The sequence below is a fragment of the Chiloscyllium punctatum genome, chromosome 5, assembly GCF_047496795.1.
Source record: "Chiloscyllium punctatum isolate Juve2018m chromosome 5, sChiPun1.3, whole genome shotgun sequence".
Taxonomy (NCBI): domain Eukaryota; kingdom Metazoa; phylum Chordata; class Chondrichthyes; order Orectolobiformes; family Hemiscylliidae; genus Chiloscyllium; species Chiloscyllium punctatum.
Window position 1 is genome coordinate 39,739,044 of NC_092743.1, and position 22,781 is coordinate 39,761,824.

Here is a 22,781-nt window from a genome sequence, read left to right on the forward strand (position 1 = left end):
AAAAGAAGTGACAGTGACAATTGCTGCATGAGTAGTAATATTCCAGGAATTCTTAAATTTGCATAAGGTCGTGGGGATTGGAAAATTGCCAAGTCAAAAAGGGAAGGCAACAAAAGACAGCTAACTACATGCCTGTGTGCTTAATATCTGTGTTTGAGAAAATGTTAGAGTCTATTATAAAGGATGTAACAGCAAAGCAGAAATATATCATGTAATCGAGCAGGGTCAGCTTGATTTCATGAAAATAAAATCATATTTGACAAATCTTTTCAAATCTTTAAGGACGTAACAAGCAGGATAGATTAAGGGGATGTCATGGATGTAATATATTTGAATTTTCAGAAGACATTTAATAAAGTACCACATGTTAAACTGCATAATAAGACTCCTTGGTATTGGAGGCAGTATACTAGCATTGATAGAGGATTAGCTAAGTAACAGAAGACAGAGACTTGGAATAAGGGGGACTTTTTCGCCATGGCAATCTGTAATCACTGGAGTACCTCTGGGATCAGTGCTGGAGCAACAATTATTTACAACGAATATTCATGTTTTGGATGAGGAAACTGAATGCACTACAGCTAAGATGGCAGATGACATAAAAATAGGTGAGAAGGAATATAATGTGGGAAAGTGTGAGGTTATGCACTGTAGCATAGATAAGTTGGATATCATTTAAATGGAGAAAGAATGCAGAAAGCTACAGCAAAGAAGGATTTGGGAATTCTTGTCTATAAATCACAAAAATCTAGCATCCAAATTCAACAGGTAACAGGAATGGAGTACCAAGCTGGAGGGATCTTTCTAAAACTATATAATACACTTGTCTGATCGCATTCAGAATATTGTGAACAGTGCTGCTCCTCTTATCTAAGGAAAGATATACTGGCATTTGTGGCAGCCCAAACTAGGTTGTATTCAGGCATGGAGGGATTTCATTATGAGGAGAGGTTGAGTAGGTTGGACCTGTTCTCTTTGGAGTTTAGAAGAATGAGAGGTGACCTTATTGAAAAATGCAAGATCCTTTGGGGACTTAACAGGGTAGATGCAGAATTATTGTTTTCCCTTGTGGGAGAGACCAGAACCAGAGGGCATAATCATATAATGAGGGGTTACCCAGTTAGGACAGAACATTTTTTTCTCTCCATGCATTGTGAATTTATGGAATTCTTTGCAGCAGAGGGCTCTAGGGGATGTGTTGTTAGGAAGGTTCAAGGCTGAGATAGACAGACTTTTAATTCAGAAGGGAATTAAGGGTTATGGGGAAATGGCAGGGAAGTGGATTTGAGGATTATCAGATCTGCCATGATCTCACTGAATGGCAGTGCAGATTTGATGGGCTGAATGGCTTATTTCTGCTCCTACATCTTTTGGTATATTCATCACTAACTACCACTTCAAACAATCTTACGGTTTTGTGCTCGTCACCAGTTCACCTCAATACCCACAAGTCAATGGTGAGTCCGAATAGGGGTTCTGTACTGTCAAGACATTGTCGAAGGAAAATTACAATATTGACTTGGCCTTGCTAATTTACCAGTCCTCATTTTCACATCAGTATAACTCCTTCAGAACTCCTAATGGACAGGACGTTACACACTCAGCTTCTGAGGTTCCTGTATACTCTCCAACCAGTTATTAGATTAGATTACTTACAGTGTGGAAACAGGCCCTTTGGCCCAACAAGTCCACACCGACTCCTCCAACAAGCAACCGACCCAGACCCATTCCCCTACATTTACCCCTTCACCTAACACTATGAGCAATTTAACATGGCCAATTCACCTAACCTGCACATTTTTGGACTGTGGTAGGAAACCGGAGCAGCCAGAGGAAACACACGCAGACACGGAGAGAATGTGCAAACTCCGCACAGACAGTTGCCTGAGACAGGAATTGAACCCGAGTCTCTGGCGCTGTGAGGCAGCAGTGCTAACCACTGTGCCACCGTGCCACTGTGCTGCCCATAAAGGTTATCATACAGGCTGATTTGAATACGGTCAGACAGAAGGAGGCTCACGAGAGTGTAAGGGGACAAAAGATTGATATGGGCCTGGACCAGTGCTGACCACCACATTCTCAGGTGGCTTTAGTGGCTATCAGCAAGCGGTCTTTACAGACCTGGATTGACCATGTTTGTGAATGGAAAGACACCCTAACCACCTTAGTGAACTGTTCACATTCTCCTGCACTGGATGCATGAATAACTATCCTCTCCAAGAGCAATGAGGAGATTGTCAGTCAGATTAGTCAAGCCACTGCAATGTCTTTCCCTCTGACTCAGAGAGCCCAACAGTGACTTCAGCCAATAGGGAAGTAGAAATAGAATAAACATGTAAAATGTTTATGATATAAATAATCTATGGGTAGAATCAAAGACTGGGAGGTTGATGGTGCTGCATAAGTGATTAATAGATACAGAGCTTCATCAGTGAGGATGTCACATCATCTGAAGGTAGGATCTGAAGGAAGAAGGTCTTGCTGAATCATAATTGAACGTTCATTAGTTTGTTATGCTATGATTTTGAGTCCACATCCATTGAAAACATCCACAATCTGGTTGCAATTTTGGAAGACAGATCACTGTAAGTATTTAAAGAGGAGAAAAATAGATTTTTGAAATACTGAGGAGTTAAGGCCGTGCCTGAAAGAGGAGTTGAGCCCTGGAGCACATGTTCTTATAGAACAGCAGAGGCTGAATGGCCTATTTGTGATCCTATTTCTTACATTGTTATGAAATCTGTATAGGGCCGTACTTAAGATTAAGATGAGATCTTGTCTGCTGTCTTAGGACGATGCAAAAGATCCATTAGCACCATTTTGAGGAAGGGCAGAAGACCTCTCCTCACCACGGAGTCAATAATTATCAACATCAGTAAAAATGTTTGTGAGACTTTTGCAAAGGCAGTACCTTTCCTATTTATGTTTTAAAAGCATTAATTATCTGTAAAGCACTTTCTGAGACCTTTAAAGACATAATTATCAAAACAAATCTTTCATGCCATTAATATATCTTGTTCAACCTCCCTTTCCTCCTTTGTGACTGTCCTTAAAACTTCATTGACTGATATCTTGATCACTCCTCTGAATCGAACCTTTGGTTCAGTGTCTTTACTTTATCTCATACCTGTGAAGTGTCTCAGGACATTTATTTTTCTCTGTACAAAAAAGGGAACCTATGAATACCGATCATCACCTAGAGTGTATGGATGACAGCATAATTTAACAAAGCAGCTTTCACAGTAGAAGCTCTAAATTCCTTTCTGGATGGGCCTCTAGGTCTTTCTCATCTGCATCTGTTTTTTGGGAATACTCTATCCCACAAAAATGTAGGAATCCAGAGTTTTATTTTGCATCAATTCATACACAACCCTGTTAACCAACACTGCAGGAGAATATGCCACTTCCAAAGGCTGTACTGGCACCTAGTGGCTGTACCATGGAATCTCACTGGAAGCTGACCTAATTTCAGACGCAAGTGCGGATCAAAAATTTGATCACAGCAAAATCCTTCCGTGATTAGCTCATATCAATACCCACTTTGACCCTACAAATGTGTCCAGTAGGTCCAGGTTCAGGTCTCATCTATGCTGCAAATGTGTTACAAGTTGTCTAAACAGGTTGATTCAAAATACTTACAAATATCATCAGCAGACACTATTTACAACAAAAAACAGAAATTGCTTTTTAAACACAGCAGGTCTGGCAGCATCTGTACACAGAAAACAGGGCCAACTGATGGTAGCTAGGAAAAGGTTGGTATTTATGCTGAAGATGAGGTTGGGCTGGGGGTGGAGTGAGAAAGGAGTGGATAGATGGAGATGGAACCCAGTGACAGAGATATTAAAGGACTAGGCAGACAAGGGGATTATTGATAGTAAGCCAGGACAGAAGAGAAGCTGAATAAGTGATAATGAGAGCTGACAGTAGGAGAGAATAGGTTGGCTGACTTAAAGAAACCCATGTCATGGCAGGACCAGGGTGTGAGGTTGGGCAAAAAACATATAAGGATGAAATCAGGGCTCTAAGATCATAGAGTCATACAGCATGAAAATAGACCTTCTAGTTCAACCAGTCCATGCCAACCATAATCCAAAATTAAACCAGTCCCACCTGCCTGTGCTAGGCCTATATCCCTCCAAACATTTTTTATGTCTTTTCATTTACATCTAAATGTCTTTTAAATGTTGTAATGCACCCACAACCACCACTTACTCTGGAACTTCATTCCAAAAACAGACCACTCCCTGAGTAAAAATATTGTCCCCTTGTGTCTCTTTTAAATCTTTCTCCTCTCACCTTAAAAATATGTCCCTTAGTCTTGAAATCCCTCATCCTAGAGAAAAGACACCTGCCATTCACCTTACCTATATTCCTCATGATTTTACAAATTTCTCTAAGATCATCCCTCAACCTTCCACACTTAGTGAAGGAAGTCCCAGCCTATCCAGCCTCTCCATTTACCTTAAATCTTCCATTCCCAGCAACATCCTGTAAAGCTCTTCTGAACCCTCTCCAGCTTAATGATATTCTTCCTATAATGGGACACAGTACTCCAGAAGATGCCTCACCAATGTCCTGTACAACCTCAACATAACATCTCAATGCCTATACTCAAAGCTCTGAACATGAAGGCAAGTGTGCTAACCACTTTTTTAACCAACCTGTTTACCTGTGATGCAAATTTCAAAGAATTATGTATCTGAACCCCTAGGTTTCTCTGTTTTACAACACTACCAAAGGCCCTACTTTTAACTGTATAAGACCTGTCCGTAAATGTAATACCAAAATGCAATACCACATAATGGGTTAGGGTATGACCATTGGTGGTAGTCACTTCGAGATCACACTTGAAACACCTCCATCATCTGCTTTATCATTTTCTGCTCTAAGGACAACAAGTCCAACTTTTCTGGTTAATCCACATAACTGTAACCCCTCATTCCTGGAACAACTCTCGTAAATCTGCTCTTTACTCCCTTTAAAGTTTTCATATCCTTCCTAAAGCATACTGCCCAGAACTGACCTTCTATCCCAGCTGAGGCCAAACTTGTGTTTTACAAATTTAACTGCCTGGATTTTATATTCATGCCTCTATATATCAAGCACATAAATCCCATTTGCTTCATGAATCTCTGTTAATTTAACCCAGCCACTTCAGAAATTTGAACACAGACAACACCAGTTCTCTGTCCTGCATTGCCTAAAACACTGTAGCATATTCCATATGGTTCCAACCTTCTATGTTTACTGTACTTCCAAATATTGTCATTGGCATATTTAAAAATTGTGTCTTCAATTCTGCCAACAATTCTAAGTGATTAATATATATCAAAACAGCAGGCATAATTATGTACCCTAGAACAACTTCACTGTACAACTCCCTCCAACCCAAAAACAGTCTTTAATCCCAAGCATTTTCTATATCTCAGTTAATTCTGCATTTATGATGCTACTGCTGCTTTTATCCCATGAACTTTAATTTTGAGAACCAGCTGTGTATCTCTCATACTGTGCTGCGCGAAAAACTGCTAAAAACTCTTTGAACCAAAAGAGGTCTGACAATTATAAGGTGTACGTTTAAAATAAAACACATTTTAAAATCGGAAACTTTTCCTGCACAAAATAAGGAGAGCAATTTTTTCCCATTCACAATGCTGTCTACCCTGGAAAATCAATGCATATCTGCACAAGCAGTGCAAACAAATGGATTACCCTCCTAAGACACCAAGCTAAGTGGAGTTACAAAAGTATATTTAAAAAGAACTGTAGAATAATATATAGATAATTTTGAAATTAGTTATGTTTATGTTGGACATAAAATCTGTATTGTGACAGTTATTGAACTCGATGTGGAGTCCTAGAAGCTGCAAGGTCCCCAAGTGGAAAATAAGATGCTGTTCTTCAAGTATGTGTTGACTTTCATTGGAGAACTGCAGCAGGCTTGTGACAGAAATGTTGGTCTCGGAGCACAATGGTGTATTGAAGTAGAAGGCAACTGTAAGCACGGTTTCATTTTTACATACAGAATGTAGATGTTCTGCAAAGCGGTCACTCATTTGGCGTTTTGCTTCCCCAGTGCAGAGGACACCTCATTCTGAGCAGCGACTACAGTAGACTGGATTGAATGAAGTGTAGGTAAATTACTGCTTCATCTGCAAGGTATATCTGGATTGTGAGAAGGGTAAATGGGCAGGTTTTACACTTACAATTGCAGGGGAAGGTACCGCGGTGGGGCTGATATTCATAGTATGAATTAACTAAGTAAGATATGACATTATTAAAGTATCCTAAATTGACCTTGGAAACCAGGTGTCTCAGAGTTGGGGCACGCAAAACAAGTGAGCTCCCAGGAAATATCATTGGCTTAATTTTATGTCTACTGGTCACTTTACTCACTTTATTGAATTAATTTTGTAATTAAGGTTGTTCTGTTTGTTAAGAGACCTATAAAAGTTGTCTGTGTTTTAAGCAAATTGCAGTAGCTTTTCCAGAATACACAGAGGTGCTTAACCTTTGTGTTGCTGGATAACCTATACCCAGCATCATAATAAATTGTTGAAACAGACCGAGCTGCTAGTGTTTATTTGACCGATCGTGGAACCGAGAGGCCCCTCCCATCGGTCTGGATTTACTTGGGAAAGTGTTGGGAATAAAGGAGGAGTAGAAGGATTAATCTAGGAGGAATGCTGACAAAGTAGGGGAGGGGAATATGTGTCTGTTCATGGCATCCCACTAGAGGTGAAAGAAATAATGGTTTACGATCCTTTGGATGTGGAGGCTGGTGAGGATGAGAGGTCCCTATCATTGTTGTGGAGGGAAAAGGCTTGCTACCGTGTTCCAGTGAGCCTCAGCAGAAGCTCGAAGAACAGCACCTCACAGTCTGTAGGGAAATGCAACAGCCTATCTGTATCCCATATGCCCCGTAAACAATGTGATGATAATCTGATTATCTGTTTAATTGATGTTGCCTGAGGGATAGATGTAGGTCAAGGCAACTTTCTTTAAATATGCCACAGAATCTTAGACCACCTAAATGGAGAAACTGGTCTTCAGTCTAATGTCTCATCCAAAAGCCTATTGCAGTACTGCAATGAAGTATGACACTGAATTATATATTAAAGTCTCTGGAGTGAAGGTGAACACACTAGTTTCTGATGTGGAGATTAAAGCACAACCATGGAACCGAGGCTTACCACCACAATGCCTTAATTTTCCCATTGAAACCTCATTGATCTAGTATCCTAATTCCACATGAAAATTCACCTTTCTAGTATCCTGACTCTCCTTTAGTCAAAGCAACAGATTTCAAAGAGTATTGTATTAAAGGTGAAAAGAAAGTTAGAGAGAAAAAGTAACTCCAAATCCTAGAGTATTAGCAGTTGTAGGCAACATGAACACACGAACAAGGAACAACAGTAGGTCACTCAGATCTCTGAGCTGGCTCTGCCATTAAATAAGATCATGGCTGACCTGATTCTATCCTCAACTCTCATTCCTGCATATCCCCAATATTCTTTCATCAATGGTTGAGTGTTTAAAATTGGAGACGCTCAGGAGTCCAGATTGTATATTGTACAATAATATATAAGGGTAATATCAGAGAATTGTAGGGTTGCAGATACTGTAGGGATGGAGAGAGGCCAAGCTATTAATGTCATTTGTACGTAAAAGATCTCATGGCATTTTGAAGATGAGGAGGAGTGTTCTCCCCGTGTCCTGGCAAACATTTATCCCTCAACCAACCTCACTTAATGACTCAGTTGACTATGAAACACTTGGATTACAAAAGTTGCTATAGAATATCAGTTTCTTTCTTATTTTCTTTCCCAGTGCATGTAATATTCCACAATAGCTTACCTCTTCCATTGTTGCAGTTTATCTTCTGCCAGACCAGCCATGCCTTCCCATCTTTCAGTCGCCTCTTTTTCAGCTCTGCCAGGGCCAGCTCATTGTCAATCAACACATGGAACATCTCCAGGCGTTCTGCCAAGTCAGCACAGATGTCCACTTTGTCAAAAGGAAGTGGGTAAGCATACAGGATATCATCAAAGCCGTGGTCAGTGTAGAAACGTGCTTCAGCCAGTGTGGAGACAACGATGCACCTTCGAGAGCCCCCCGTCATAATATCCGCACATTCCCTGAAATTGAGAAAAGAAAAGGCACAAGCTCAGCAGCAAGAGTAATTCAGTGCAAGTACCTCCTTCCAATCCCTTTATTCTAACACTCTGACTCCAATTTCTCAACCAATTCAGCACATGTTACGAGGTCACCTGCAAATCTATGTGTTTTCATGTTTGCAAGATTAAAGATTATTGTGGGCATACAGGAATGTAGAATTGAGGTTAAAATTAGATTATGATCCTACTGAAAGGGGGAGTAGTCATGAAGGGCTGAATTGCCTACTCTTGTTTCTTGGTCACATCTATTAATTTTTCAGAATTCATTTTCAGAATGTGGGTGGCTGGGCCAACATTTCTTACCTATCCCTAGTTGCACTTGAGAAGTTTTTGGTGGTGAGCTGCCTTCTTAAACCACTGCAATCCATATGCCGTAGGTTGACCCACAATGCCCTTAGGGAGGAATTTGAGGAGTTCAAACCAGAGACACTAGAGGAACTAGGATATATTTGAATTTGGGGTGGTGAATGATAATTTGCTGTATGTAGATCTTGCTATAATCCCTATTAGCAAGATTCATTGACACTTCTCTGTTACTATGTCAGTGAACTTTTCAAGAAAAAATGTAACTAGATTTTTTCAGTCGCTTTATTTCTAAGTTCATCCTGACTCTATTTTCATGGATTTTATCTCAGAGTATATTGCACACGGGTGAAATGCAGAGTAGGACAGAGGGTCCCCGTAGTGAATTTAGCCAACGACCTGGGTTATTTCAATTCGAAAGCTAATTTAAATCTTGGATTATGGCTGGAGCCGGAACTGGGCTGAAAGCCCCAGGATGTTAAATCCCAAGGGAATGGTCATCAGCATGAAGTTAATGCTGGGAAGAAGGGGGCTGAGGGAGTGTTGGTGCTGGAAAACACAGACAAGGAAAGTGTAGGGAATGACTAAAAATTCTCTGTAGGTAGATCCAAATGAAACATTCCAGTTTCTCCAGGCCCCTGAGGAAAGATCAACTTAAATTCTTACTTCGTCTCTTCTGCTCTTAGCAAACTCTGGTTCTGTCGCTGACTTTGTCCCAATACAACTCCTATGATTTTCAATAAAAATCACATTATAGCCCCAGCACATCATCAGAATGCATGATTCACATTTTAATTATCGGGTATTCCTGTGTCAAACAGAGGTCCAGGGGTTTAAATAGTGGGAACCCTGGAGCTATGCAGCAGTTTCCACAGGTGACCATTTAAATCAGTCCCCACACCCCTTGCCCATTCTGCCATTCCCCGGGCAGGCTGAGATAAAAAATAGCTCGAAGAATCTTGGTAGCTGTCCTATTTGAGCTACTCTGTTTCTTTTAAGTTACATGAAAAAGAAAAACACTGCCACATCTAAAGTGCCTTTGCTGCAGACTTTCATAATCTCCATATTTGTACAACGCTCCTCCCTCACACTTAATGACTAATATCAGGAAAGCTGTAGACTATGCTTGCTAGAGTCATATTTATTCTTTGCTGTTTGTAAGCTCAATTCCAGTGTTTGCATGGCCTGGCCACCCTCTCCTTCAAATCCCTTTTATCACAGTAATTGTTCCTTTGGTCTATATTCCTGCTGATTTCCCATTTGACCTAATCTTTCTAAAGATTTAATAACTTGGAATATTAGTTCACAATCATCATCTAGCATGAATCGAAGCTGAATTTGTGTTTCTAACGCAATTATTTAGTTTCTTAGACTATGTAAATTCTTTTACAGAATTTTTATTTGGTTAACTGTTTCCTGCTGTTATGTACTACAACGTGTTTGCTGGATTACTGGATCAGCAATGTAATTTCTTTCTTTTTAATCACTTCTGTTTTGTGCTGTGACCAAATCCAGAAAGGTGAATAAATTCCTCTATTTTAACTCCAGAGGTTGGTAGAGCAAACCTTGATTTTTTTGAAGAAAGTTGAGCTACCTTCAATTCAGTCTGTACTTCACCACACGTAAAGCTACAAAGTAAGTCACAGTGCTTGAGCTAGCGAGTAAGGAATCTGTTTTATTATTTTAAACACACTCACTTATTTAAAACATGGAATCATTGTCAATTGTTGAAGCCTATGCCAAATCCTGCAACATACACACACTCAAGCACAAAAGCAAACAGAACAAGTTACAGTGTAGGGAAATGAAGTTGAAAAAAGTATAAGAATTGTATGTTCCAATGTTCCTTTAGTTCTCAGAAAGCCCAGTGATGTTGTGACAGATGTAAGCTGGTTGTCCTTTTGAAGGCAAATTCTCTAAACATGATCAGACGTTTTCTCAAAAAGGTGGCCTGGCATTTGAAGTACCTTATATTTTTAAATTCTCTGTCACTTTGATGTATTCAAACTTGTAATAGAGATAGAATCCAAGTTTGAAAAAAAAAGGTGTTGAGAGAGACTGCTGTTTATTCCATCCAGCAGGTTTTGTTAATGTTGCTGCCTTCTATAGCCAACAGAAAAGTTTCTAATCACAGCCTTTCTCAAGGGTGACTTTTGATCATTTCGAAACTAAATATTCACGCGCAATTCATGGCAAAGAAGAAGCTTCAGCCTCCCATTAGCAAAACTATAAAGATGCCATAGAAGCAGAAGAGAGTTTTCAACACCCTCTTTTTTTATAATGCTTTTTGTTAAGGTTTCTTTTATCTCTTTACTATTCCTGCAGATAAAAGGTGAAGGTTGATAGGGAGCTGAACAATATGGGCTATGGCAAGAAATGTGGCAGAATTTTGTAAGAAGTCTATCAAGGCCTATCTTGGGGTCAGGAGCAACTTGCTGCATTTTCTAAATAAGTTCCAGGTGAGATGATTGCTAGGCAGCAGCGTGTTGCCTATTAAGGCAACATTTCTTGTTTATAATCTTATTAACTGCACATCTTACCTGATTAAAATCTTATCGAGCCAAAAATCTGCCAGGAGCAAACTAGATGCCAAGAAATCTCAAGATGGATGTTATCTGGCAATGTCAGCTCACTGCTGGCTGCAAAGAGTCTCTATGTCGAACACACATAACAGCATCTCAGGACACGACTCATGGGCACCTGCTGAATGCATCTCTCATCCCCAAACATTGACATCTAATGATTACCAAACCTTCCGGATCCTCATGGCCCCTTTCCAATCTATTTGAAGATACGCAGGAAGTCGAAACCTGCATTTCAGGACACTCCTAAAATGCTGCAGCAAGGACATTTATGTGCAGGGACAGGCACCACACTCAGACATTGGACTAGAATGTATCTCAGGGTTGCTCACTTGCTCCCTTAGTGCTACCTGGATCCTCACTGCTTCTCTGCCTTGCCTTACCTATTAATGTAATCACACAACCTTGTTGGTGAATAAGGGGGCATACATTTTGCTGCATAGCACCGCGCAACACCAATCTCACACCTGCACCATGTGCCAGTGACTTTCACTGTACATGCAGCAAGCAAGCAGCCATGTCTCAAACTCTGAGGGATGTAGTCCTCACAGAAGTCCACGGAGGCACCCGTTAGTCGGAAGTGTTGGCATAGTACGACAGCAGCAGCCTCTCACACCAGTCGAAGGGATTGGCCATGGTCAGGTCAGGGTGCTATTGGTCAGGGGGGTCCATGTCTCTGGAGTCTGTGGAGTGGATCATGTGGCTCCAAAGTGGCCAGTCCAAGGGGATTAGGGCTAACACAGTTGGGGAGATAAGCAGCCACCAGTCAGGGGTCCAAGACTCAAGGTCATTCAACAGTGTGGACCACGGTCAGTCCATTGGAACCATTCACAGAAACTGAGAGGGGCTGTGGTTACCAATTACTAGTTGCCATGGGAAGGAGACTTGGGAATTTATTTCTGGTGAATAAGGGTTAAGGGGGTGGTGGGGGAATAATAATTATAAAAGGGGGGGGGGGGGCAACAGTATTTGTAAGGGGGATTTAATAAAGCATGGATAGGAATGAGTTAATGTGGGAAGTGGGTTGGTAAATGGTCAACAGCATTCTGGCTTCAAGGAATGGCAGTGGAGGTCACAGGTATTAGTATCTGATCATTTCAGGCATTGCCACCCAGTGATGTGGGTTATCAGGAGTTGGGGAGGGTAAAGTGAGTAGGTGCAGACTTTTATGGACTGGCTGGATGCAAAGCTGAGGGAGTTCGTGGAAGAGCTGTCGGGAAGGGGAACTGGATGTTTGAGGCCTCTTTGGGTACTTAGAGGCAGAGGCTGGAAAGCACTGTCTAAAATTTGCTCACTATCATCTTCAATGATAACAGAAATGCACAAACTGCAGTAGGAAATGAACTGAGTGCAACCACACCTGGAGTGGGCAGAGTATCTCGAACCATGAGTGAGAGGGGTGTAGGACCCAGTGAGGCGAGATGCACACAACCATGCACTGTTCTGGATACAGACATCGGAGCCCCCTAATTCCTGGTGATTCTTATTGCATTGTGTCCCTGTGTGCTGTACACACTCCCTGCCCTGGACATTGCTAGCCCCTTCCTTCATGCCAAGTGAATGAAGTTAGGCATCAGGTTGGCACTGTTACATTCAGGATTTCATAGAGTCTCAAACAAATGGATACACTACAAAACCATTCACATTTATAGAAACATGATACTTTATAAGCAATGTCACCTGTGCCACCAAAGTATCCAAAAGGGACTCTTTCTCTCAGTGTGCCTCAGTCTTGTCCTAGATTCTGCAGCTTGGATGGAGGAAACTTGCTTAGCACTGGAGCCTGATGGCCTTGAAGATTTAATCAGGCAACCCCAGGGTCATCTGTGGGTCAATGGCTCTGACATGCTGAAGGTCATCTTTAAGAGGCGGCTGAATCCTCCTTGGTTTGAACGTCCAAGAGTCTAAAGGTGGCCGATCAGGAGAGGACTCACAGAGATGATGAAGTCACTTAAAGATTGGACACATTCAAATAACAAGGCAACTTGCGATTATAGCAATTCTCATGATGTTTGAGTAGCAAAGCCTGAGATTATCTTACTCAAGTTCCTGATTTTAAATTAGTGCATGCTTATGAAACTCCATTAGCTGGAACGGTTTATCCATATGTAATTGGTTCCAAAATGAATTATAACAATGGTTATTTCACCTTTTTCAAGTTCCTTTCCATCCTTTACCCTAGTAGCTGGTTCTTAGCAGGGAACATGGTCTATCCTAATTATTCAATGCCTTACAATGAAAATCTTTCCAATCTGCCATTTACAACCCTATAGACTAATTCCTCCTTCACAATGCCTAGATTAACATTCATCTTTATCCACATAAATGATAAGTACATTATACAAGTTGGTCAGGTCAATTTCTGTGGTTCCCCTTTCTTTGCCTCAAATAAATACCCCTTATGTTGCTGGCTGTCAGTTACATGTTTATCTACCTGTACCTCCCTGTGCTGTGTGAATGTATGTTGGAATAACCTATCTAGAAATTTCTCCAAATTCACTACTTATCAGAATTTCTCCAATTTGTACTTCATACTGTGCTAAACCAGGGTGACTTGTGAGATAGAAATTTTCCAGTAGCCCCATCACCGGTGCATTCCTGTATGTATGTGGTTGCATATGTGCTCATCTGTATGCATGTCCCTGTGTGTGTGTGCATGCAAACATGTATGAATGCATATGTTTGTGTATGCTTATGTGTGCCCACAGGTATGCATGCCTCCAAGCATATTTGAATGTATGTATGTGTGTGTATGTAATACTTGGCTCAACAGTGGAATACACAATTGAACAGCCTCAGCAACTCATGAACAACACTTGCAAGAGCAGAGGAGAAAATTAAAGAAGAAATCTGAGCCACTTACACAGTTTTATGAGTCTTCATGTGTGGTCGGAGACGAACTCCCAGGGCCTGACATCGCTCAATCATTCGTTTTGCATTATTTTCAACTTTCTGGATATCAACAGTGAATGCAGGGGTCAAGAGTTGCTGAACTGATGCTACAGAAGCCATGGCGAACTTGTGAGATGAAAGCCCCAGTCATGGGTTAGTCATTCAGGCAGCACCTAGACCTAGGGTGTCATTGGAAGGAAGAGGAAAATAAAGTTCATGTAACATTAAGTTTCTCTCTCCGCGGATTGGAGTTTGGTCTATTCCAAACCCTAACTACTCCATCTATGAAAAAGACTTTTTTCTTAACGCACATTTGCCACTTTCACAAAACATTTTGAAATGTTGCCCTCTTATTCTCAAACCACTTTTGAGCAGGAACAGTTTCTGCCTGTCTACTCTGTCCAGACTTCTCAGTGATTTTGAACACTTGTTTCAAGTCTCCTCTTAGCCTTCTTCTCTCCAAGGAAAACAATCTCATCTCCAAACTTTCTTCATAACTGAAATATCTGGAACCATTCAATCAGCAAAGTCAGTCTTACTCAACAATGCATGCACTCAGTCCTAGGTTAAAAAGTCTGAATTTTTACTTTGTACAAAAGTCGTTCATAGTTTGTAGTTGCCATTGAACTGAAGGCTACAATTTAAATTCTGTAGTTGCCACTCTTAAATAGGGTTTTAATTTTCTCAACGGTTCCAATGAAAGGGCAGCTGAATAAAGAACCAGCTGAAACTGGATCCTCATTTAGTGACTCTGATTGGCCCTTTATGTTGAATATATATAAGTAGCCAACTTGGTGTGACTTAGCATGTCTGGAGGTAACTTATAATAGAATGTCACAGTTGAGTGCTTCAAGGAGGAAGAGTATATGATGTTTGATCACTTTTGCCTAAACCTTCCAGCCACTAATTAAAAAATTGATAACATAAAGATCAGAGGATTCTTCAAGTGTAAAAAGCAGGGATATGAGATTAATCAGATAATAAATTAAACAAAATACAATATCGATGAGTAATGTGCTGTTGCTGTAGCATGTAGAAGGCTGGATACTAAACTGATTCAAAGCAAATTTATCTTTAATAAGTTTGCAGGTCAAGGAACTTTGTTTCTGAGTTAAGGAGTTGGAATCCAACCAGACATGCTAGTAAACAGAAAATATTAGGAAAAAAAGACCTATTTAATGTAAAGTTGTTGACACTAGTCACCAATTCTCATTGTTTTACAGAAGTATTTTATCCAAAATATCTGGATGATCTTGAAAGTGCTGTTGCGAGAAGTTTCAAAAACAATGTTCAATTTTTGTTAGAATTCTTTCTAATTAATATTCTAGTTTTTGTAAAAAGAAAGGTTGGGCAATTTGAAAGATTCATTGTATTATTAAAACACTTTTGTTAATGATACTATTATATGGAAAATAGATTTTACGAAAGTGCATGCAATCTAAGATGTAGAAGATGAAAATAAAAAGTTTCCTCTTCTTTTTATTAGTTTGTTTGAAGGTAATCTCTATGTCACCAAAGGTTTTATTATAAGAAGAGTGTGGTCTATTACTTTAGCAAATAATTAAAGTTAAGTGATGGATATTAATTGTTTTTTTAAAATATTTTTGAAAAGATTTATTTTTTATAAAATTACAAAACAACAGAATTATAACAATAAACCAACAACCACACTACTCTATATAAAACAAAAGAACAACAACACAAACAGAACGAAACTATACTCATGGCCAAGATAAACAAATCAGTCAAAGTAATAAACAAATAACACAGCTCAGTGCCACGAAACAATAGCTCCCAACCTTTGACAGCATTAAATATTACACCTGCATTTGTTTGAAGTTCTTCCTCTCAGGACACCAAGTTCACAAAACCAAACCATCATGGCTATACAAAGGCCCAAATTAAAATGTCAGAAATATCTGCTTCAAGGTAAGCCAAAAAGGGCTACCACGCCTTCGGTTTTTTTTTGGTGCACCATATTTGTGAGAAAGTCCAGGGGAATATGTTCCATGATAGGCTTGTGCCAATTAGACTGGCACGAGGGGTTTTCAGACACCCAGCACATCAAAATGTCTTTCCTTCTCCATGTGTATCTCAAGAAGATAAATTGGGCAGGTCCAGGAGAAGATAGACTGGGTCCATCTTAACGTTGGTCCACAAGACCCTCTCTATTACTCCTCCCACAGCATTCCAATACGTACAAAGCCTGTGGCAGGACCCCAGGCAGTGAGTGAGAGTATCCATACTTATTTTACACTTGGGACACATTGAGGATATCTTAAATTTCAAGAGACAATCTAAGGCCAAATGGACCCTATGAAAACTCTTCAATCGCATGGCATGGGTCCTATTAGAAATGGAAACCTTTTTCGCATTCTCACAAATATTCTCCCATGCCTCAGAAGAGATCTCAACTCACGTAGTCATTCAATATCATCCGAGGGACCACCCCCTTCAGATGATAAAGAGTACTCACTAAGGGAGTGCTCTTGGCATGAAGCACCCTCTTCTCTACATCGGATCTGTAGAAGTCAGTCAAAAGCACAGCTTCTTTTTGGATAAAATCTCTAATCTGGAAAAAACGAAATAGGTATCTGCTAGATAATCCGTTTTTAAGGATTATTTGGTCAAAGGACACCATTATTTCCCCCTCAAATAAATCATCCAAACAGGAAACTCCCCTAGCTGCCCAGAGTTTAAACCCAGGGTCCATTGTCCCTGGCTGGGAACCCAGCATACCAATAGTAGGGATAAGAAAAGATGTTTTAGATGTATTACTCACTCTGCTACATTGCCCTCCACACTTTGACAGTATTAATAATTCTTGGATTACAGTAATTTTCCACAACTGTCTTCATTTTGTCTAGAAATAATAAGCTAATAAGAGGACACTTTACCTGGGAGACCTCAATGTCCAGCCATATTGCTACCGAGTCCCCACAAACCCAGTCACTTACAAAAGATAAAAGAGAGCTTAATTGATATCTTTTAATATCCAGAAGGTCGACTCCTCCTAGCCCTTGGGGCAATTGCAATTTCACGAGCTTAATAATGGGTCACCTATGATGCCAGATAAAAGAGCTAAACCAACCATTAAGTCTCTGGGAAAAACCAATGGAAGCATCTGCATAGGATTTAGCAAACAAGGAAGGACATACATTTCAATAAGAGCTACTTGACCTAACCAAGATATTGAAGGGCCTCCCATCTTTGAAGATCTTGTTTAATCTTGTCAAACAAGTGGACAAAATTAGCCTTAAATAGCTGATCGAAGCTGGGAGTAACTAAAAGGCCTAGATAGAGAAACCTCCCTGTGACCACTGAAAGGGAAACCGTGACTCACCCTCGACGTCAGGTATTCCCCTAAGATCCACTCCCATCCCACCCCCACCGTAGACATAGCCTCCAATTTTGAAAAATTAATCTTGTAACCCCAAAAAGAGCCAAATGAACTGCATCAAATGAGGCACAGAAACTGCTGGGTTCAAAAGAAAAATAAGAACATCATCTGCAAATAATGTAATCTTATGTACCTTTGATCCCACTTCTGGGACGGCTATATTAGGATCCCTACAAATAGCCTCTGCCAGCGGCTTAATCACCAGCGTAAAAAGTAGAGGTGATAGGGGACAACCTTGCCGACTGCCCCTACAAATATTAAAATTACTAGATCTTACACCATTGGTGAGAACCGCCGCCAGAGCATCACTATGAAGGATCCTTACCCACCTGGTAAAGACTTCACCGAGACCAAACCATTCCAGGGTATAGAAAAGATATGGCCACTCCACCCATCTACAGAAATTACAGAAATCACTTATCCCTGAACCAATTGCTGTTGACACACTTGAATCATATTGAGTAACCTCCTAACATTGTTGAAGGATCTGCGGCCCTTAACAAAACCAGTCTGGTCCCCTTGGACAATGGAAAGCAACACCATTCCAGCCTTAATGCAAGAGTCTTGGACAGAATTTTAAAATCAGAATTTAAAAGCAAGATGACTCTATAAGAAACACAGTCCTCCAGGCTCTTCCCTTTCTTAAGGATGAGAGAGATACTAGCCTCTCTCAAGGGTGGCGGGAGGCAATCATGACTGTACGAGTAGTTGTACATGTCCAACATCGGCCCTGACAATATATTTATAAATTCTTTGTAAAATTCACTGGGAAGACCATCAGGGGGTGCCTTTCTACTTTGAAGGTGCTTCACCGCCTCCTGTATCTCTTGCACTGTTAAAGGGGCACTAAGGATACGCACCCGTTTGGAGGTCCCGCCTGGAAGATTTAGGTTCTTAAAAAAGAACTCCATCTTTTCCCACCTATTTCACAGTGTTCTGACTGGTATACTTCAGAGTAAAACCTCTGAAATACAGCACTGATCTTTTTAGAATCACAAGTGAGAATCCCAGTCCCTTTCCTAAATGAGGCAATAGATTGTTGAGCATTCTTTTTCAGAGCCAGATATGTCAAATATTTGCCCAGCCTATCACCATGTTTAAACAACCTTTGCTCCTCAAAGAAAAGTTTCTTCCTTGCTGTCTGGGGGAGCATGGAATTAAAGGTTGACCGAAGAGCTGTGACCTGCTGCAACTTAACCACCGATGGCCTCTTAAAATATGCCAACTCGGCTGCCTTCAGTCATGCCTCTGCAGACGCTGCTGCTCTCCCTTCTGCCACTTCCGGCTGGCAGAATAAGAAATAATTATCCCTCTAGCATAAACTTGAGCAGTCTCCCAAGGAACAGATGGGTTACTAGCCATATTTGAACTGATGGCCAAGAATGCTTTAAACTTGTGAGAGAAACACTCAATGAGCTTACTAATGTTGAGAATAAAGGGATCCATTCGCCAGTGCCGCGAACCTGTTACTTTGTCCTTAATCTCAACCACTAAATATACTGCTGCATGATCGGAGGTGGCAATATTCCCAATTGTGCAGAGTATCACCAAATCCAAAAAAGTCACTGGGGTTAGGAAAAGATCAATCCTTGAACGACACTTATGCAGATTAGAAAAAAAATGTAAAGTCCCTACCTATAGGGTGGAGATGTCTCCAAACATCGGCCAGCCCCAGTTCCACACAGAAATCAAGTAGCTGCTTAGATTGTGGAGACAGTTTTGGGGGCCTTTGGGAATTCCATCTGCCATAGGGTCCATAAGGCCGTTAAAAATCCCCCCACCCCACACACATAATGATATGCCACGACCCAAGGGCCATCAATTTGGAAAATGCATCAATCAAAAATTTAAGGGGAAAATGGATGAGGAAAACACCCGATCAAACCCACCCTACTGTGACTTCAAATTTTATTATCATCAAGGTGAGTTGCCTGCAATCAGACAATAGCCATCCTCTCCTTTTTAAGATTCGACAGCACCTTTTTTCTCTTGACCGGCAAGTGACTCCCTTAATGTTTCAGGTCCATTATTTAAGAACACAGTTAGCCATGACCCCCGACAACAAACTTTGGACTCCCAAAAGGAAGCATTCGACTTACAAAATGCTGAACATAAATAAAAACAGTCCAAAAACTACACGCACTATAACTACAATACCTAACAGACCAACAGAACTTTCAAAAACTACATCTACAAAAACACCAAAAAACTAAACCAAGTATCAATCATGAAAGGTACTTGATGGGAGATTCTAGCCCCTGCCCACAGGAGGCACTTACACCTCCCACATACACCTCCATTTCTCCTTCCAGTTTGAGCCGCACCCCAAACCCAAGCAAAAGAAAGAGAGAAGAAAAGTGGTAATGCAATCAAATACATTTAAAAAAGGATGAACAGTCTGCCCATCCTCAACTATACCTGAACACCAATTAACATCGGGAAAAAAAAACCCAATAACGTTTTCTTTAAGGAAAAGATAGGAGTACAGAAAGCAAAGGAAGAAAAGCATTACTGTGCATATCCTATAGGCCATCCATTCTATTTTAAAGTCTCCAGAAAAATTTCCGCTTTTTCTGAGGAATCAAATGATTGTACAGTGCCCTCATGAGTAAAACGAAGCACCGCTGGGTCCCTCAGTTTTCTCTTAACCTCATCAAGTGACTTTCTTTTATGGATCATGGCCGCAGAAAAGTCCTGGAAGCACATCATCCTGGATCCCTTGTAAATCAAGGCCTGTGGATCCTTCCCCAGCATTCTGGAAGCTTCCATAACTCTCTGCTTGTCCCTGTAGCACTGGAATCACAGCAAGACTGAGTGGGGGTACTGGTCCAAACTGGACCTGTGCACAACAAACCCAGTGAGTTCTGTTGACGTTCACACTACCTGCCTTAGCCTCCCAACTAAGAAATCGCAGCAGTCAGTCTTCAAAAAAGCTTGCTGGCTGCTCGCCTTCCACTCCCTCCGGCAGCCCAATGACACGGATATTCTTTCTCCTACCTCTGTTTTCGAGGTCGTCGACCTGTTCGATTAAGGTTCAGGCCTGGATCCACTCCGTTGAGAACTCGATCACAGTCTCCGACGTTGCAGTCCGCCGCTCAACCTCTTCCATCCACTTTCCAAGCACAAGCTCCTGCTCGATCGGCGCCTAGATCATCTCCATGGTCTGTTGGGTAGCTGATTCCATCGCAGTCGTAGTCACCGGTGTGCCCAATGCTGTTGGCAAATGTGTCCCATGTGTTGGGACTTAGTTGAATTTTTCCCTTTAGTCATTCTTGCTTACCAAAACAAGATTTAAACAGTTCGACAAGTGTTTAACAACTATTTTTTCTGAAAAAAAAGCTGAAGTGGGGGTGGGTAAAAACACCACTACACCTGGGTTGGGGTGCAGAGCTCAGCAAGGCAGATCTTTCAGCTCGCCGCCATCTTGGATCCCCTGATGTTAAATGCTTAATTGTCTGGGATATATATGTGAAGGGAACTGTTGGAGGATTAGATTAGATTACTTACAGTGTGGAAACAGGCCCTTCAGCCCAACAAGTCCACACCGACCCACCGAAGCGCAACCATAAGACAAAGATGCAAAAATTAGGCTATTCAGCCCATTGAGTCTATTCTGCCATTCAATCATAGTTGATAAGTTTCTCAACCCCATTCTTTCCCTGTAAATAAGCCCGCAAGACATAAGACATTAGCATTGTTCACCAGTGATCCTTGCAAAATCATACCCATATGAAGACAAGATCTGAGTCAGCTCTGATGTTTCCCATGATTAATGATCTCTATCAGATTTAAACCATGCATGGTTGACACTTGGTTCAGTATGTGATCACTATGCAAATCATATCTCAGTGAGGGTTAGGACACAAACAGAAACATTTCATCAAATATAGTCTTACACATCCAAAAGACATGCAACCATCTTTAAAAAAAGGTTAGGTGTTATTTTTACAAAACCAATTTTCTTTGTGAATTACCTTTTCACTTCTTTCATCTTTGAGTTTGCTGAAAGTGCGGCCTCATTCAGGGTCAATGTTCAATAGTTGAAGGGATCATCCATAAATTGCATAAAAATGAAAAAAGGCTGAATTTAAAGAAATGAGATGACAGCTGGATTCCACAAATAACAACAAATGAACAGTTAAGCTCCTAGCGGCATTGCTTCTGGAATAACTAATTGTTGTGCTGCCGGTTTGAGGTTGACATCTACTTGGGGTTGTGCTGTGAGTTCCTGCTGTGGATCTTCATGTAACTGAACAGGCTGATTGTCAACCTGCAAATCTTTGGCTACATGGGGAAGGATGTCCCAGGAAGTAGAGGGATCCAGCGTGCAGAATTTGCTCCTTTTTCAGGCTTGTCATTAACGTGTTTTGACTCAAAGCATGACGCAGCTTGATGTTCAAGTTGCTACTATTTTGAACAATTGGTAGCAAACTCCTCCTGGTCATTAATGTCAATGCTGCCACATTTGAAAAAGAGTGTAAATGTGTGTGTAGCATTTTCCTTGTTCTGCTCTGGAACATTTGACATTTGAAAGTTAAGTAAGTAGGACAAGTTTTCCTATATCCAGACAGTGTCCTATCCACTGTGGTAAATTTTGAAAGAGTTTCACTCGAGTGCTTACAGAGCTGGGTTCAAAAAGGACATCAGGAGTTGTTTGACTGTATTGCATTTGAATCCAGTAACTGCGACAGAAGCATGACCGGTAGAATTTCTCTAGTACTCTTATGTGTCACTGATGCACAATCTAGGTTTCACTCCAAAACAGCTGTATTGACAACTGTTCTGTACACTTAGACTTGTGTTGATTTGTGGACATCTTTGTTGTCAAAGACTCAGTGACACAGTTGGTAGACGGCTGAGCTGATGGAACTGATCCTGTGTTGCATCGTCTCATTGAGGAGTGGCTGCTAAGGCATGGGCAGTGTTCAATATATTTCAGAGTGTCTCCTTCAACTTACATGGGAGGTTGAATATTTGACGCATTCCTGATGAAGGGCTTATGCCCGAAATGTCAACTCTCCTGCTCCTTGGATGCTGACTGACCTGCTGTGCTTTTCCAGCACCACACCTTCCGTCTCCAGGTTGAATATTTGACCTATCTTTGACAACGTTCAAGGATAGAAGTCTCTTGTATGCAAATCTCTTTAGTGAGATCAAGTGTGGTTTACAAATCTGATGCAGAGTGGGAAACAACGCTACAGTCTTCTCCATGCTATAGGTCATGTAGATGTGGTGGTCAGTTTAGTTTGGTAAACTATTTCAAGGAAGTAGCTCAGACCCTAACTTTGCTAGTTGTTTTAAGCAGGTGTACTGTGGATATTCCAGGAGTGATGCATCTGGTCAAAACACTTCGTTTTAAACAAAACAGATTTTATTTGCAAGATTACCAAGTGAAACACATACAAAAGGGAACAGAATATAGAA

General features: G+C 40.9%; 1 protein-coding gene across 4 annotated transcripts in view; it reads right to left on the reverse strand.

The window, feature by feature from the left end:
• The window catches only part of LOC140477008 (D-serine dehydratase), a 67,279-nt gene extending 45,876 nt beyond the window's left edge, over positions 1-21,403 (reverse strand). For 2 of the 4 annotated variants that reach the window (XM_072570090.1, XM_072570086.1), the window contains exons 1-3: positions 21,332-21,403; positions 13,929-14,136; positions 7,861-8,141 (exon numbers count right to left, since the gene is read on the reverse strand). In XM_072570090.1, the coding sequence (XP_072426191.1) occupies positions 7,861-8,141; positions 13,929-14,077 (430 nt within the window). In that variant the 5' untranslated portion in view covers positions 14,078-14,136; positions 21,332-21,403. Of the gene's footprint in view, positions 1-7,860; positions 8,142-12,745; positions 12,970-13,928; positions 14,137-21,082; positions 21,179-21,331 lie in introns of those variants that run through there. The other 2 variants (XM_072570087.1, XM_072570088.1) reach the window with 2 other exon arrangements.
• Between the last annotated feature and the right edge of the window lie 1,378 nt (positions 21,404-22,781).